Genomic DNA, 19730 nt, shown 5'->3' on the forward strand with positions numbered 1-19730 from the left:
CTAAATTAATTTCCCTCTTATTTCAAGTATCCTCCACTAGTATGCTAAACTTAGATTCAGTTTGTGAAAAATATACATCCACTTAACACATAAGCTTACATATCACCTTTGAATCTGACCCACTGGCTACTGAATTCATGGCCATATCTACATTAGGGAAGTGTATGAGAGATTTCCACCAATGCCAGCTCTGATCCAACAGCACCACTGATAGCAACAAGTGTCTCAGCAAAGACAAATCTTGAGGCTTTTGTTGTTTTACCACTGTGTAAACTGTTGGTTTGATCTGGAAGCCTCTAGAGTATTAGAAGGTAGGTCTCCCACTGGAGCCCTTGAACCGATAGTACTATCAGTGTCCTTACTGTAGACAAGTTCTAAGAGTCTAATATTATGCTACTTGCAGTTAGACCATCAGGGAAAGCTGAAAAGGGAAGAACAGAAGGGTGTATAAGGTATAATTGAAAGCACACTCTCCACATTGATAAATTCACTTACAGCCTCTTCTTAACTCTTGCTGTACCTCCTTCATCTGGCTGCTCAACATTAGCTTAGACTAGTTTATTGCCAGTAGGCCAAATTCAAAGAATGAAAAAGGGGCTGTTGGTTACGTCACTGTAAAAAAGTGAGAGATTAAGAGAGTCGTAAAGACTTGAAAAACATGGGTGCATAAAGACTTTCAAAACCTGGGTGGAAAACATGGCTGCTAAATACATATTTATTCACCTAATAAAAGTGGCCTGTTTTTAAAAAATGCTGAGCACCCAGCAGCTCCTATACATGCTTGACTATAATCTACCATTTAAAAACAAAAAAAAAAAACCTCAGTCTCACTGTTGGTTCAATTTTCATGCTGAGGCAGTAGGAAAAAATAAGTATCAATTACACCAGTTGAAACTTACCACTGAATCTGGTCCATATTTCTCTAGGTCATTGTTACAGAGACTTTCCTTTCTACGGCCTACCTCAAAATACATGCACACGCGCGCACACACACACACACACACACACACACACACACACGTCAGCAGCTATTCTGGTATTTTTAAGTTTTAGCTTCTAATTTAATTGTTAGTCAATAGCTACAAACAAACATTGCCATGCCATCTAAGACAGCCAAGTAGTAGAAAGAAACTAGGCTCCTAAGCTACAGAAGGTCATTCACGCATTAAAATAAAAAAATTAAAAATATGGATTTCTGATATGCAGTCAATGAAAACTATCTTAAAATGTCAGGGTTTTGAAGGAAAGGGTATAAACTTATCTTTACATTTCAAAAAAAAGCAAATTACAAACAATTGAAATTATGCCTCAAAACTAAAAGCAGGGTCAAAATACATATATTCATGAGTTCACTGGGAGAGATTTATTTGGAAGTAGTAATTGGGATGAACATTTTAATTGATTGTGGCTTTTTAAATCTACGGTTCGTACTAGGAACTAGCTTTGAAAAGACTGACATATCTAGATTTACTGGAATTGGGAGAGTGATTATGCCTTCTATATTTTATACTGCACTGTACATTATTCACAAAAACATTTAAATCAAATCAACTCATCATAAAAGAATACCTATATGTATCTCAGTGCTCATTTTCTAATATATTTTTACATACTAAACTATATATTATACATGCAAAGTGTATATATTGACAAATTTCTGAATATATATCTATCTGTGGTAAAATACAACCAGTATGAGTGTCTTACTTCTTTTATGCAGTCACAGATGTTTCAGTGTCTATTTTAATTCCACCCCTCCTAAAGTAAAATAATAAATCAACTCGGATATATTTTCTGGTAAGGATTTAATCTTCAATTATTTTAGGACTGTAAAAAGGGATCATTTAGCTCCATGAAGTCAGTTACTCAGATATGTCAGGTTCACAGTGAAAAAGTGCAGATGAGTAGCCAGGTCAAACAAGCTGGGGAGCTGTCTACATTAGGTAGGTTCCCAAGGTTGCTATCACTGGCGCAGAGATACTGGTTTTAGCAAAAATGAAAGTTTTTTTTTTTGTTGTTTTTGTTTTTTTTTTTAAGATTCACACTGCAAACAATACCATACAGAGCAAGTCTTGCTAACCCACTGGAATCTCTTCTATGCCTTGGGCTCAGTAAGTAATAAATTGTGTGATTCTTACTCACTAAATCCCAGTTTAAAAACAGTCCCTTACAGAAAGCTTGTATGTAAAAGAGCTTCGCTCTTATCCTCCCGTCCTAATAACCAGAGTTACCAATAACCATTTCAAAATCTGGCCTGCCTCCATGGGTCATATTTTTAGTTTCACATTGCACAGAGAGAAGCCTATTTTAGTATTCTCTTAAGTACTTTCCTTGAGAGGAAGAAGAAAAAGGTAAAAGTTATAAAAAGGAAGGCAGCCTTTACAACTGCAGTCCAATCTTTTGTGCTTCAATCTTCCCCCTTTCTTAGCATTTTATGAATTGTAGATTTGATAAAATTAAGAGCCCGTCAGAATTTAGTCTGGTTTTGGATTTTATATTTAAGTTGTACAAATGTATGATTTGCTCAGCATACACAGGAGGTCTTAACATATTACAAAATAAAAATATTTTGATATAAATGTTCAAAATATCTAGTTAGGTGCAAGAAATGAAAGGTGAGTAGTTTCAAGCACTTTTTTCAAGCAAATAAAAAACCCTCAATTTTTTAAAAGTTATAGTTTGCACATGATGAGTCTACTTTTTTTTAAATTATATTTTATTGTTATTTTTTAAAAAGTTTTTTAATAGCCACATCTGTGACAAAATTAGGGTAAACCTACCCACATAAATCTATGTTCAAACATTAAGAGTCTAAAACCACAGAATCAAGAAAATGTACAGTTAAGACCAAAATTCCATTGGTAGCTCAGTGCATTGTGTGGGTATACTGCAGAGATGTAACATCATTCCCAAACAAAAATTCTTTAAGACACTTTATGGTTGCACATACATATTTATAAATCTTAAAACATTTGCACATTGTAGTACAGACACAATCCTTTTAACATCAGGAAATGGAGGATGAAATTAAAAAACAGTCTAAGTGTCAAAAGGTCAGAAGATGGTCAAATTATCCTTTTACTCTAACTGCTCTTCCCCATCCATCTTTCAACAACAAGCCACACAAACCTTCCTTGCCCCCCACAACACACACACAAATCTCTGCATAGGGAACTCATCCACTAATTGGGTGCTGGAGATGAAACTCTATAGTTCTCACGTTTCAGGCTAAAATGACCACATCTCATGCATTCATCATTCTCCACATATTTTCCACAGAACACCCCAACTATAATCTCAATTTTACTGTTTGTTACCCAAATTGTTCAAAAAATACCATTATATCTCCTTCTCCATCCACAGCTCCACTTTGGACTGGGTATACAACTCTCTCTCTCACACACACACACACCCACCATGGGCCAGAGCCATCATATTCCAGGTACGTACTACAGTCTACAAGGGCAGCTGTAGGTTATGTGACTGATCAAAGAGACTATATTACTATACTTTGTACAGGCAACAGTAAACACCGAGTTTCTATGCAGTGATAGCTAGTTGGATTTTCTCACCAATACGGAGATAAATGAGAATAGAAGTTGGTGCTAGAAGTTTAGCTGATTTCCAGTTATTATGGTTTTATTTTATTTTATTTTTTTAACATACAACCTTTTAACTTACTGCCCTTCATACACTGTGTTTGAACATTTAATCATTTAAATCAATATGTATTTACAACCATTAGTCTATCTTAATGCTTTTCTGTTGGGGAATTTTATGTTTGAGATTTGTATTTTAATACTTTTGATGCAAGATCTCCCACTCTGATTTTCATACAAGTTCCATTGGCAGCCCTCTCCATCTCTTACTGCTCTTGTGGAGTTTGTATGCTCTAACAGAGTGTAAGACTTTGTCTAAAATGGAGATTCGCCCAGAGTCCAGTCACTGTGGATGCACTAATGTAAATTCCTAGTATAGACAATGAACATTGCAATTTGTAGGAGCGTAGTAGCTTAATACTGTTTAGAACTGAAGTAAATGAGTTGAAGTACCTCAGCAACACAGGGTGAGTTAAGGATGAAATTGTGTGTCACATGGATTACATGGCTATTTTTTTTTTTTTATAAACTTCATAGAGGGGAAATTATTTTCTTTTAAACTACAGTAGCAGTTTTGGACATTCCTCCCTTCCACTTGTTGCTGCTTTGGGTGCTCCTTATCTCCTTTAGTAATGATTCAATATGGAGTTATTTGGTGTTTTATATTTCCCTTAAGAAAAAGAATGTGTGGGTTAAGTTGGTGTTTTTGAAGGCAAAAGCCTAGTAGCACTGACTAAAGCCACTCATAATGAAAGAGCTATGGACGTTTCCACTCACATCTTTGTAAACTTACCCTAGTCCTGACCTTCAATACCCTTAAGTTCCTCTGAACAGAAAATGCCTACCAAGTCAAATTATGTATTGGCTTTGTGATGTGTAGAGATGGGGATTAGTCAGAGATCAAATTTTTCTTAAATCTTAAAATTATTTGAACCCAAGTCCACAAAGGAGAAAAGCTAATGCCCTATCCTGCTGTACAAGACAAGACATTTAACTAAATCATTCATTTCATTAAAAAAATACATATAGATCAGATGGTGTTATATGACCTCCAGTAGCTTAGATGGGGGGTGGGTAGGGGGAAGACAACAACTGGGAGAGAGAACTAAAGAGCAAGACGTTAAAAGCATTCATGCTGCAAAAAGAACACAATCCTTTAGTTGGAATCACAATCTCTTTATTTACCTTCTTATTAAGCCAGTGCCACAGCTTGTGGGAGAGGAGAGGGAAGGGAGATAGAGGAGAGAAAAAAAAGACAAGACGACAGTGGAAGATTATTGAAGAATGCAGTAATAGTATGAATAGAAATGAAGGCAGACAGTCATCCACAGAATGAAAATTAAATAATTTCAGACCCAAAGGTAAACTACAGTAGGAAATAGTGAAATCTATAATACACTAATCTAGGATTTACCAGGAAAATACACGGGCGTGGCAAAATTCAATTTTATATATTATATAAAAATTTCAACAGATATCAATATTTTAAAGCTTATTTCCTATTTTTATCTTTTTACAATTTCATAGTTGTGGGAAACTATGGGGAGGTAAAACAGTAATTATTTAATGACAACAGACAGATTCAAAAAGCGAAAGCTTTATAACCATTAAAACGCAAACTCAACATTACATGTCACAATACACAAAGCAAATATCCTTAAATCAAAAACTAATAAGTTCAAGCAACATTTTTCTTACTTTGCCTAAGAGTAAATTTTGACCATTATCTATGGAAATATTTTTCTGTTGGCTTATATATGGTGAAATCAATATTTACTGACATCTTCCAATAATCTAATCCTTTTAAGCCTAAATATGCGTAAAATTTAGAAAGTGGAGTACGGTGAATGAATATAAACTTAAGTTTTGCTAGAAAAATATGGTTAACACTTAAAACTTAACACTAATAAGCCAGCATCACTATGCCTTGAATAGTTACAGATTAACAGTAGCAAGCCAAAATCAGTGCAACACTTGTGAAAGTTCTTTTCTCAGAACAGTATGATATTATTGTGATATCAAGAATCAGCATCTCATCCACTAGCTTATTGCAATGAGGTTCCAACTTTGGCCATAAGATATAGTTTCAAATATATGCAAAATGTATTTTATGTTAGCTATTGTGATACATATGAATTTTATTATCCTATTAGTATTACTGCATTCACACCCAATGAGAATCAGTATGAAAAGGAATATAAAATACTGCATTCACACCCAATGAGAATCAGTATGAAAAGGAATATAAAATACATGCATATATTTATATGCATGATGTACAGACCAAGAGGTCATGGAACCAACATTTATTTACACGTGCTTGTCTGCAGTCAGAGCATATTATAAGTTCAGGTGGGAAGCCCTTCTCTGACAAGCAACCATCTACTTTTGCACTTAGAGAAATATTACTCTCTAATTCTCACCCAAACTACTCAGAGGGAGACTCATTCTAAGGCCTACTCTTCAACGAGATTTTTCTTCAATTCCAGCCATTGGTGAGAAGTCGCAAATACACCAATGCAAACCCCAAGCGTGAACAATAAAAGCAGCAGCTTGTACCAGTGAAGCTTGAAATAAGCTCCATGTAGGATAAGTATAAAATTAAAGAATTAAAATCAGCTTAAATTTGGTTAAGAAAATGTGTGTGTTGTAAAGAAAGGTCCTGACTCTTTAGAAGGAAGGCCTTGAAAATAATAAGCAATTCAGCCAGAAGAAATAAAGTAGAGAGGATATCTGTCTTAAAATGAGCCAACATAGCCTTTCCCCAACCCACAACCAGTGTTAAAACCTACATGAACCCAGGTGCAATGGGAAAACTGTTGGACAGCAGGAAGGAGGGGAGCAAATGCCTCTGGAAGAAAGGCGGTTGTAACTCTTATCTGGATTAAGACTGGAAATAAGAGTGAATTGTCTCAACTTGGTTTTTAACTGAAGCTAGTAATTTGCAATGACATCACTTGTTTGTAAAAGTAAACTCTTAAAGGGTCCATTGCTAATACCTGCCTGACCAAGCTGGAACCTACCAATAGGAGTCTAAGCAACACTGGGTTTAATCCATTTATAAATATCTTGATCAAATGCTTATTAATGTTTTGTTACTGTTTGGATGTAGTATACTACTTATTGGTTAGGGTTTTGAGGCATATTTACAGCAACTGTATAAGTACCATTTGGCCTTTGGATTTAATAAAGGAATAGTGATTCCCATATTAATAATTCCAACAACCCACCAGAACAAATTGTGTTTTTTCTTGTCTACAGCTGGGGTTTGCACCAGTGGCTGGCCACCCATAGATGAAATTGGGACAAATTCCTCATGTAAACAAGAACTAAGAGATACTGTTCCAAATAAAACCAAAATTTCAGAACGTAAATTAAAGCATGATTAAGCAAGCAACAGGTTTACAATTTAACACAGACATTCAAAGATTTCAAACAAACAATACACAACAGAAGGTATGCAGTTATCCTATATACTTGTATGGCTTAGGTACATCTGTTCCTATGGAAACAAGGCATGGAAACGGGAAGGTGCAAAAGAGCTTCAGAAGCCTCAGCCTTCAGCTTCTGATTTGTTTCCACTCATTCTTCCCAGGAAATGGGATATTGTATAAGTGAAAAATAAGGTAAGGAGTTTTACAGATTTAACAAAAAAATCTTGCCTTATCTTACTTGCCTAGAAACTGGGTAGAAAATTCCCATACGAATATAAGAATCCCTTCATCATTAAGTAGCAAGCAGCGTAAACAGGATATTCTGATCAGCTACTTTCCCCCTTAATGGTTATAATAATATGACAAAGGGAAAATTATTGTCCTAGTTATAGCCTGGGAAATTAACATGATACTAGCATAACCTTCCTCATTCAGATTCTCTCTTTTTTCTCTTCTCCATTCTAAAAGTAATACAACAAATGATTGATAGAAAAGCCTGGAAACGGGACTTCCAGTTTTCAGCACTGATAGGGAGGAAAATGTCAAAAGCATTAAATATATGTTCTACACTAAAACTCAGAGCAGAGAACATTATATACCACATGCCTCATTTCCCATTGTAATAGTAACAAACGTACCCCAAAATGTTGATACTTCTATTCCAGTAACCAAGTTAGTTTTAGAAAAATATGGCCCTTCTTGGTTTAATCCAAATATTTGAGGAAGTAAAATTTAATAAAACTGCATTTACTTTCTCAGTACTGTTTTAGGAAGCTCTTTATATTCATGCTGACATGGCTATATGTATTTCCATAATCTGGTAGATGTTTCTGCTAAGATGTGTTTGAACTGTAAGACTAGTATGTTGCCTGATGTACACTAACACTTGACTCTATATGGTAAAAGGGCTGCCTAACCTGTTTGTATCATTCACATTAAGTTCTCCTACACTCTGTCAAGAATAGTTAAATGACTATATGTATTTGAATACAATAAAAACAATCTTGGCTGCAGTTAATAAAAATACTCACTAGGAAAGGGAAACATCAGTACAATCCTGATTTATAGATGTCTGGAATGATGTGTGGAATCATTCAGTGGACAGGAAACACCATCTGGCGCCATTAAAGAGCTATCCTTATTAACCCCAACAGAAAACACAAAAACTATACAATCACCATTTTAAACATTAACTGAAACCAATTAATTTTTTTAAAGTGTGTGTTAGGGTGAAGCAAACCACTGATTTTGGACTAATTACAAATGTGAGAGTAAAATATATACATACTTCTATAAATATTGTACGGGCAGGGAGAGGAGAACACCTGGGATCCTTTTCCCCCCCCAGAAGTACCCAACTTCTTCTGAGATGCTAGCAGCAGCAGGGACAGTGCCAGAAGGAGCAGAACTAGGGGACAGTAAAGCCAACTTTGCTAAAAACATCTCATTTTCCTAATCTAATTAGGACCTATATGAAACGCACAAGTAGGTTTCATTGCTGCCTCTGGAGCCTCCCAGTTGTCCCTGGTTTATTATTTGTATTATCATAGTGCCCAGGAGCCCAAGTAATGGATCAAGACCTCTTGTGCTAGGCACAGAGAATAAGCAGCAATGCTTGTGTTCCCTTTCCTCATGCAGGACTTCTCTCAGGGTGGGGTATGCCCCCTCTTCCTTGTAGGAGAAAAAGAGGGCCTGAACAGTAGGGGGAAAGCTGAACAGACTACTTTCTCACAGCTCCCCCTTGGTAGATCAAAGGAATGCTGAAGACATTCTGAGCTCACTAGCAGCTCTCTCCAGCACCCTCTCTCAGTTTTTTATTAGTTTAACTTACAAAGGGAAATAAAACATTCTTTCCAAGGCCCCTGCCTAGCCTTACAGATTCTCTTGGGTGGAATAGGACACCTTTCTGCTTGATGCATCTCCTGCTCTTCGTAGTGGGACGACTTCTTGGCCCCACCACGAGCCAGACTGTCAGAAGCAAGCATCACCACTATACATTTTAGACTGCTGTTTATATTAAAAAACAGCCGCAGCCCCCTGTTTTCTTCACATTAGAGTCTCTGCAGCTTCCTGATGCTGAAGTTCAGCCCCCTTCTCTTGCTAACAGATAGTAGTGAGTATGGCTTTCAGGGAAAGCAGGCCTTTAAACTCTAAGATTAAAATTAAACATACTGCTAAACAGATTTAAAATGGTTAATCACCTTGCTTTTACTTAAAGAAAATGAGAGTTTGCTATTCTTTTGTTCTTATTACAGTACCACACTATCAAAAGTGTTAGAAATAGACTTTAACTTGCATCACATGCCTTCATTTTTTGCAACATTTATTCCTATCTACCACCATAGAATCAACTGTTTCAATAGAATCATAAGACTGGAGGAGATGTTGAGAAGTCATCTAGTCCAGTCCCCTGCATTCATAGCAGGCATAAATATTATCTAGACCATACCTGACAGGTGTTTTGTCTAACCTGCTCTTAAAAAAATCTCCAATGACAGATTCCACAACCTCTCTAAACAATTTATTCCAATGCTTAACCACCCTGACAGTTAGGAATTTTTTCCTAATGTCCAAACTAAACTGCCATTTTAAGCCTATTCCTTCTTGTCCTATCCTCAGAGCTTAAGGAGAAACATTTTTCTCCCTCCTTCTTGTAACAAGCTTTTTATGTACTTGAAAATTGTTATGTCCCTCCTCAGTCTTCTCAAGACTAAACAAACCAACTTTTTCAATCTTTTCTTGACCTTTAAACATTTTGTTGCCCTCCTCTGGAGTTTCTCCAATTTGTGCACATCATTCCTGAAATGTGGCCCCCACTGATTTAGAAAACCGAAAGAAAATAGGTAGTGCTGTATTCAGTAGCTTCCCAAGAGTACCCACCCTCACCCTACATTTTTTTTCCCCAGTAAATGCATTGGTCTGTTCTACACTATCAAACAGTTGTGTTTAACCATCGTGCTTTTGCAGAATTTAACGACAAATGTAGCTGAAGTAGCTTAAGTCCTATCTACACAATGAAAAAGTTGCTTTTTAAAAAACAGTTAGCTTAATGTGATCGGGATTCCCCTCCCAAAACACCTATGTACCTTCAGTTTATCATCTTTACTATCAGTTAAAAGAATTGTAAAATAGGAAATCCCCATTAACATCCACGTAGACAATCATGTTAAGTTAACAACTTTAAATAGCTACTTTTTTTTAGTATGCAGATATCATCTTAGTGTCAAGGGAGCTAAACATTGTTATAACACTGTTTAAAAATGTGCTATAGCCTTCAAGAGAGCAAGCATAGTCAAGGCCTAAGATACACTTTTACATAAAGAACAATGTGCTTATGAGTGGCAGACTCTTATTTTAGAGTTATAGCTTTCTAGAGCACAGTTTACAAAAGAACAAAGAAAATTTTATTCAGAATTATGGCTTAAGAAAATAAATTGAAATACCTTACTGTCAAGTTTTAGCATGACCCTTCCAAGCCCTCTGATTGGCCGTGGAGCGAGAGCCTCTTGCCGCTCCTTCACAAAGTTTTCCAGAACATGCCACCAACTACTACAACGTTTTGCCATGAAGTTTACAACTCCAAAGTGGACCACAAGTTTTTTAACAACCCAAACTGTAATTTAAAAAAAAAAAAAAAAAAAAAAAAAAAAAAAAAAAGAGAGAGGGAAAAAGGATTAGGGATTTAAGAAGTGCATCACATCAGGATTTTTCACTCCACTGTGAGAGATTATTAGAAAAATCAAATTGTTTTAATTAAAACTCCTCACCGCAAACAGTACTAACACCATCTTTTTAAAAAAACAGGTGGCCATTTACTTGCAGAAAAACATGTTCAGCCATCCGAAGTTTTAAGTGCAGATGGACAGCACCTCCATATAGCACCATTACGGAGGTTACAGTTCATATCAAGGCCTGATGTAAATAGGTGCAATTCCACAGATTGTATGCATGGCACAAAATTGTGTAGCTACACATAACGTTGACAAATAGAATAAAGTCTTAGACAGAGGCAAACTTTTCTCCCTTAGAATTCCTAAAACTTTAGGCCTTCCATAATATTACATCTTTTTCTTCTTAGGCAAAATAACTGTGTACATCTATTTATACATATAATGTTCACAATAGGAACAGCTATATGTAAGCTTGCAACCAAACTCATTATAACGATCCTGATTTCATTTGCTCTTAAGCTTCTAAAAAAGAAATTCTCCACTGGAACTGAAACTGCATCTCAACTCAAAGATGATTATGGGAACTTTCAGTAAAATCCATACATAGCTTGAATTAGGCAAATACAAGGAATACTTCGTTTATGGAAAAATACTGAATCAGTAAGAACATACTGTGCACACAGCTGATTTGTAACATCAAATGTGTCAAGACTGCTAGGTAAATTAGAAAAAAATGTAAAGTTACAGTTCAGCGAAAAATTGATCAGTTCAGATGCAATAAAAAGATTTTGGTTAGGATTTTAATTAATTATGACTTGTACTACAGAGTTCTGTAACTCCATAGTGCCATGTTTTGTTTTGTTTTTTTAAGCAAAATTCATTTTAAAGCTAAGAGTGGCAGGTGAAAAAAAACCACACATACAATTCGACAACTCCAAAAAGAGTTTATAACTAAGCAAATCTTCAATATTCCTTTTATTCAATTATATTGTGTATTATCTGCAACACCCTCTGTTTCTCTTCTAAAATAAGAGGAAGATTAAAAAAGAGAAAGTTACTCACCTTGTGCAGTAACTGCAGTTTTTCAAGATGTGTCCCCCTATGGGTGCTCCACCGTAAGTGTGGCAACATCCCCTGCACCTCAGATCGGAGATCTTCACCAGCAGTGCCTGTGGGACCGCATATGCATACCTCCTGCATCTCATGCCATGAGCAGGACACACACACACACACACACCCCTCGCTGTGCGTCCGACCACCCGCCTAGTTCCTTCTCTGCTGCAGAGCTTATGTTTCGGCTCCAAAGTTGAGGGGAGGAAAGGGAGTAGTGGAGCACACATCTTAAAGAACCTCAGTTACTGCACAGGGTGAGTAAGGTTCCTCTTCTTCAACTGATGTCCCTAAGGGGGTCCATTGTAGATGATTTGAAAGCAAGGCCCCTAATTGTAACGCTGGAGCTTCAGAGTGGCATTTACTGCAGATGACAGGACAGTGTGTCCTAGCAGAGTACCTGCTGCGATGTCCTGAGTAATGGCATGGCGATAGCTAAAAGCATCCACTGATGCCCATGTGGCCACTTTGCAAATGTCAACATTACTGAGAAAGGCAATCAAGGTGACAAGCAAGTGGATGGAATATGCTCTAGTTCCAGGAGGAGGTTGTCGATTGTGTAAGTTGGTAGGACAGGTGTATATACTGCAAGATCAACTTGGAAAGGGGTTGCTTAGATATGGTCACACCTTTATCTTTCGGCTGTTGAGAAGAATAAGCATGGTGATTTATGGAAAGATTTTGTTCTATGTAGAAAACTAGTGCTCGTCTGACATTCAGGGTGTGCAATGTTGCCTGTTCAGGAACCACCATCTTGTTGTGGTGAAGGGGCTTGAGTGTTCCAATAATCCTCAGAACTATGGTGGTCAGGGGCTCCATGTTCCTGGTAGGGTCTCCGAAGGCGAGCAAGTCTGAAGTGAGGTCCCAGACAAAGCACTCTCCAATCCAAGTCCTTAACAGTGGATCAAGTGGAAGAGGGTCTTTGGATCTCAATGGTTGTGAAAGCAGATGAAGACTGAAGTTGGTGATCTCTAGTCAACTCAGACTTTCCCTGCCACTAGGCCCCAGACCTCCAGCTTGTCATGACTGTGTGGTGGCTGTAGGTGCGCCAGCTTCCCAACATTAAAAGAAAATCACATGCATCACAGGAAAAATCTTTTTCCAACCTTCCATGCCCTGCAGCGACAGACTAGTGGTGAGGGGGACAGCATTAGTGAATTGGGCAGTCCCTCACCACTAATCTTTATGTAGGTGGTGGTAGCTGGATGGTCGTCTGCCACCTGGACTGAGACGTGTAATTTGGCAGTGGCTATCGCGACTGAGCAGTCCTCTTTAGGATCCCCTCTGCTAAACCTGCATGGGGAGAGGACTAGAAAGGGAGCCCTAAACCTAGGCTGTCTCACCACATCCAGTGGGATCACTCTGCCTGCTGCCAGAACTATAAAAAGACAGTGACTTTCACTACATGCAATGTTTGCACCCTGATAGATAAAGATAATATATGACCAGAAAGAAGAACTGCTATTGTCACCAGGGAACTTGTGAGCTATAACACTGATGTCACTGCCCTGAGTGAGACAAGGTGCGTGGATGAAGGTCAACTGAGAGAAGGAGGTGAAGGCTACACCTTTTCTGGAAAGAGAAATCTGCAGAGGACAGGGGAACTCATGGGGTCTGTTCTGCAATTAAGAATAAGTTTGTCATCAGCTTACAGAACTTCCTGTAGGACTCAATGAACCTCTTATGAATCTTCACCTTAAGCTCAGCAATGAGTCTGCTGCCATCATCAGCACGTATGCTCCAACACTCAACGCTGACAAGTATATCGAGGAACAATTCTATACAGATCTTGACCAACATTCCCAAGGAGACAAAAGATCATTCTCTTCGAAGATTTTAATGCTAGAGTCGGGTATGAGTCAGACCTCTGGAATGGTACTATCAGAAAAGGAGGCGTAGGAAAGGCAAATCCAACAGTAAATCCTCCTGAGCAAACGCATAGAACATCAGCTAGTCATCACAAACACCATCTTTAGACAAAGTGAAAAGTATAAGACCACTTGGAGACACCCTCGGTCCAGACATTGGCATCTTCTTGATTATGTTATTGTCAGAGCTCGAGATTGGAAGGGTGTCTGAATCATGAGGGAGATGTATGGAACCAATGACTGTTGGACAGACCATGGCCTTGTTAGATCTATCATGAATTTCCAGATCGCTTCAAGGCATCATAAATAGGCAAAATCAGTATGAAAGAAATTCAATGTCAAGTCCCTTCAGGACATAGTGAATCAGGACAAACTTCAGCAGTGACTCCAAGAGAGATTTGCTACTATTTCAACAGCTGATGACTATAATGAAAATTTCTGGAAGGGATTTAAGGCTGCCATTCTCTCAGCATGTGCTGAGACCATCAGCTATGTCACCTGCGATCACTAAGATTGGTTTGATGGGAATGATGCTAAGATTCAAAGCTTGCTCAACAGGAAAAGAAAAACTCATCTCATATGGCAAAAAGACATATTATACCTGGAGAAGAAAGAGTCATACAAGCAACCAAGGCTAAAGCCCAAAGGAAAACCTGCAACATCAAAAACAAATGGTGGTAAGAAAAAAGACCAAGGAGCTTGAGCTGATAAAAACATGACAGGAGGATCTATTTCTAGGCAATAACAGCCATTTACGGTCAATGCTCTCATGATCCCACACCACTCTGAGTCAAAGATGGGTTGACTTATTTTAAGGACAGAAAAGCAATCAAAGCCAAGTAGAAGGAGCATTTTGAGTCACTCCTGAGCCATGAGTCAACTGTCTCTGATGCCACTATTGAATCTATACCTCAATAATATAAAAGAATCTCTTGCTGATCCAGTTGCCCTCAAAAAAGTAACACAAGCCATTATGCAAACCAAGAAAAACAAGGCAGCAGTGCCAAATGGCATAACACCTTTAGTCTACAAGTTTGGAAGTGAAGAACTGGTGAGGAAGCTCCAGAAACAACAACTTCATATCTGGTATAATGAGAAGATTCCAGAAGACTTGAGAAATACCAACACTCGCAATCTTTAAGAAAGATGATAATGCATCAATTTCCAAATTCTGACTTGCCTTGCTATCTACAGCAGGGAAAATTCTCGCCCGTATCCTCTTTGTAAATGGGTTGGGATTCACCACCCGCGGCGCCTCCTGCTGGTGACTCTGGGAATTAGCGCTATTCCAATGGAGTGCCCCCTCCTGGTGGTGTCCCATCCATTGTTCTGCCCTCTGCTCTCCGCTGCTGTCACTGGACCCGTGTTGCTCCCTGCTCAGCGGCGTCCTCTTCGAGGCCACTGCCCTCTGGCAGTGTCCCTTAGTCCATCTGGACCCCCTTCCAGGGATCGGTGATCAGCAGTCCTCCACTCCAGCCACTATGTGCAACCACACACCCCAATGTCTAATCCCTCGTCAGGGACCGGTGTAGTCTATAATGGCCACTCCCTACGGCCAATGGCTGGATGTACTGCAAGGAGGAAGGGGGGGACCCAGGCCTGCCCTCTACTCTGGGTCCCGGCCCAGGGACCCTCTGGCGTCAGCCTCACTGTCCTCTTTCTTTCCCCTCCTCTGTCTGTTCCCCTGGGCCGCTTCCCCTACGGCCCCTTGCACCCGCTAGGCCCTTCTCATCATGGCCTGAAGCCTGGCAGCTATGGGCTAGAGCCTTCTAGCCTCCCTGAGCCTGCCTAGCACTACGCTGTCAGCGGTGCTAGTCTCCCCCTTGGAGACTGACCTTCCCTTGTCAAGAGGCCTAGGACAGAATGACCGCTCCTGCTCTGGGCTGCTTTTATATATGGGTGAGCCTGGCCCTGATTGGTTCCCTCCAATCTGGGCCCTGATTGGCTCCCCATAAGCCCTTTTCTGATTGGTTCCCGGGCTGCGCAGGCTCCCTGGGCTGCCACAGCCCATCCTCCCAGGGAGTGGGGCAGTCCGCCCCACTCCACTCTTAAACCGATGACTTTGCTTTACCGAGGAAATCTTGCCAGAATCTCTGCAGTTTTAGACCATCCCGTGGGACAAATGACAATCCTTGTTTCCTATCAAATCCAGGAAAAAGTCTCAGGAGTAAAATCAAAACTCATACGTGGCCTTCATCGATTTGACAAAGGCCTTTGACTCATTCAATTTCAAAGCCTTGTGGAAGGTGCTGGCCAGATTTGGCTGACCTCCAAAATTTATTAAGGAGGTAAGGCTTCTTCATGATCAGATGACTGCCACCATTCTCTGTAATGGTCTGGAGACAGACACTTTCATCATCAAAACTGAGATTAAGCAAGGATGTGTTATTGCCCCAACCCTGTTCTCCATCAATTTAGCAGTCATTTTTGCCCTCGTTAAAGACCTCCTCTCCAATGGAGTTGACATTCAACACAGAATGGATGGGTGGATTTTTAAATCTTCGACGTCTCCACTTGAAGTCTAAAGTCCTCAGGGCATCCGTTACTGACCTTCAGTATGCTGATGACTGTGCCACCCTCGCATACACTGAAAATAACCTTTAGTCCACACTGGATATTTTTGCACAAGCTTACTGAAGCCTAGGACTCTCTCTCAATATTGAGAGGACTGATGTTTTCCATAAGCCTGCTTCAGGCCTTGCACATGACTCACCACAAATCACTATTGAGGGACAGACTTTGGAAACAATAGAGTACTACTTCTACCTTGGTAGCCAACTTCCTCAAAAATGCAAAAAACAGTGAACTCCAGCACAGGATCCAGTGTGCAAGTGCTTCCTTTAGGAAATTGCTCTGACGTGTTTTCACGAACTGTGACCTAGCGCAGGACACCAAGATCCAGGTCTATAAGACAACTGTTATTCCTACACTCCTTTATGAATGCTAAACCTGGGTGACTTAACTGAACCTCAAGAGTCTAGAAAAGGTACCACCAACGATGCCTCTAGAAGATCCTTTGCATCGAGTGGTAAGATCACTGCACTAACACCAGCATTCTCACTGAAACCAATGTCACCAACATTGAAGCAATGATCCTCATACACCAACTCTGCTGGGCTGGACATTGGGTGAGGATGCCAGACTCTCGCCTCCAAAACAAGTGCTCTACTCTCAGCTCACCCATGGTCAAAGATCCTGTGATGGTCAGAGGAAACACTACAAAGTGTATCTCAAGAAAACTGACGTGTACATCACAAGCTGGGACGAGCAAACCACCAACCAACCTCAATGGTGCCATATCCTCCATCAGGCAAATAGTTCGCTGAAAACAGAGAGAGAAGGAAAAAAGGAAGGGAGGGGGGAGAAAAGAAAAAAACTCTCCTCCAGCAGGCAGCTGACTCACTAGGAAATGTTTGTACATACTGGAGACAGACCTGTGGTTCCAGGATTGGACTCTTGAGTCATCTCAGGACCCATATGTAAATTTGTGGCAGAGATCATCCTTGAATTGAGAGATCACAGATGATGATGAAGCAATGTTGCCTCCACTTGGTTGCTGTATGGCTTTGGAAAGAAATTTAGATGGAAAGAGGATGGTACCTTGAGTAAAAATTCGGGACGAGGATGTAGTGTAACCATGTCTTTATGAAAAACTGTGAACAGAGGGTATACCATAAGAGCTCCAATTTCTCCAACCCATCGAGCTGAGGTGCTAGCAACAAGAAATGTTGTTTACATAGATAAATGAACATAGGAGCATGTTGCCATTGGTACAAAATGGAGGTCTAGTAGAGTATAGGACGAGGCCAGGGTCCCAAGCCGGGATTAGATCCTATACGTGAAGGTAAAGATTTTGCAAGTCCTTTAGGAAATGTTTCATGAGCAGGTGGGTGAAGAAGAAGTGTCTGTCTATCTGGTAGTGAAAGGTCATGATGGCTGACAAACAGACACAAAATGGAGCTCATGAATAACCCCAAGCATTTTAAGAATGGGTTCATGAGAAGGGTCACTGAAGAGGGATGGAATATCCTTCCTTGATCTCTAGAATCTACTTGTCCAAGGTAATTAGCCTCCATGATGGAAAGAAAGGGTTTAAGGGGCAGCCAAACTGGTGGGATGTTGGAGATGGTTGGTGTCACCAGAACAGGGGAAGGCTTCTCAAGGCCTTGAGCTCACCTTCAAAATTGTTTGGTTGAAGATGTGTGAGATGTAGTCCCTTGAGGAGTCTTATGTCTGTGCTTGGTAGGGGACTTCTGGTGACAGCACTGAGTATCGTAGTGCCAATCGGGAGTGTATTGCAAGCAACCCATTGATCTCTCGGCATTTAAACTCTAGTGCCAAAGAGACACCCAGGGAAATATCAACTTCCCCTGCAATCGTACCCACCACAAGTCCTTAAGGGAGTGTAGGGATTCATCTGTATGCTCCACAAGTAATTTGGGGCCCTCAAAGGCTTGGTCTTCGACAGTGGTTTGTACTCCCTTATGAAGGTCGGAGAGGTGCAGCCATAATGCCACTCATGACTATGGCAGTTACAATGGAACAGGCAGCAGTATGCACAGAATCCAAAGACGCTTGTACAGCTGTATGGGCCAAGAGGTGTCCTTCGGATACGAGAGCCTGGAGTTGTTCTTTTTTTGTTATCAGGAAGGTCTTGGCAGAGTTCCTGTAATTTAGAGTATTTGAGGTAATTGTACTTAGCCATGAGAGCCTTGTAATTGGATATTCAGAACTGAAGGCCACATAGATCTAATCATTTTCAGTCTCGGCCATGTCAGGTGAGTTGAGGTTGGTATTGGTGTCCTTTTTCTTGTATGGTATTGACAACTAAGGAATTTCGGGTGAGTTGAGGGAAAAAAATTCCAAGACTTTTGTGGGAACATAATATTTTTGTCCACGCACTTGAAGGTTGGTGGGATGGATGCTGGGATCTGCTAGAGCACTTTGGTGGGATTGAGAAGGGCCTCATTGAGAGGGAGGGCTATTTAGGAGGAGGAAGATGTGTGCAGGATGTCAAGCAGCTTGTGTTTTGATCTTTCACCTGCTCCAAAGGAATCTGGAGGGATTCTGCAATCCTATAAAACAACTCTTGGAAATGTTTGAAGTCCGCAGCAGTAGGAGATGGAGGCATGATAGCCTCATCAGGGAAAGAAGTAGTGGAATGGCGGTGGAATTTCCTCCTTAGTTGCTACAGAGAGAGGGTCAACCTCTGGTGGTCGAGAGACCGACAGAGTAGTAGGCCTCTAGCTTTGCTCCACAGGAAGTTTCCCAAACTTAGCTCTGTACATGTCCCAAGGATTCCAGTATGGCCAGTGTTGAGGGAGCGACACATGGGGTTGCATCCACAATGGACGATATCAGGACCCTGGTCTGCTTGTGGATAGTGAAGATGTGTAGAAGAAGTCTTTTGTGCCTATCTCAAGTATGAGGGTGGGATGGAATACTCCTCATCCTCCTCTGCATTACTCGGAAAGGGAGGTGCAGTCCTCGGAGGAGAAAGGGAAGAATGGTGAGAGTCCAGAGAACTGAAGTGAAGGAAGAGTGTGCTTGAGCAGTGGTGACTCAGGCACACCAGAGATAGGTAGGTCCTTGGCATATCTGAACTCTTGCGGAGGAGGAAGGAGCATCGTTGGTACCGGCATGTAATCAGTGCTGAGGGAGAGGTGCATTCTCCTGAGCAGCCAGTAGATAGTGTGGAAGGCTTGCTTGGTGAATAGGACTTGCTCAGTGCTGAAATGGACACCATGGCAGTAGGGCTGTTGATGCCACAATACCCACAGTTGGTTTGGTCGGGATGGTTGGCACTGTTCTTGAACGTCTTGTGTCTCTGTCCCCAGCACCGAGAGATAGTGCCGAGGGCTGCAGGTCTGCCCAGTTAGGGTCTTTAGACCTTTGCTTAGCTCTGGTACTTGAGGTACTTGGATGGGCCCTGGAGCTATGTCCCCTCTCCAAACATGTCAAGGCAACTGACCTTGCAGGAGATGGTGTTCTGGCAGGCAATGTCTCAGAGGGTGATGAGGGAGCAAATTTATTTCTCTTCAGAGCGAA

At 40.3% G+C, this 19730-nt stretch overlaps 1 protein-coding gene across 2 annotated transcripts in view; it reads right to left on the reverse strand.

Annotated features, from left to right (window-relative positions):
* The window catches only part of TMEM245 (transmembrane protein 245), a 153838-nt gene that overhangs the window by 97966 nt on the left and 36142 nt on the right, over nucleotides 1-19730 (reverse strand). For both annotated transcript variants that reach the window (XR_007772299.1, XM_050937683.1), the window contains exon 6: nucleotides 10477-10646. Coding sequence is in view for 1 of the 2 variants with exons in the window: in XM_050937683.1 (XP_050793640.1) it covers nucleotides 10477-10646 (170 nt within the window). In the remaining variant the exon portion in view is untranslated. The remainder of the gene's footprint in view (nucleotides 1-10476; nucleotides 10647-19730) is intronic.

Source organism: Gopherus flavomarginatus, chromosome 2 (assembly GCF_025201925.1).
Source record: "Gopherus flavomarginatus isolate rGopFla2 chromosome 2, rGopFla2.mat.asm, whole genome shotgun sequence".
In the NCBI taxonomy this organism is placed as follows: domain Eukaryota; kingdom Metazoa; phylum Chordata; order Testudines; family Testudinidae; genus Gopherus; species Gopherus flavomarginatus.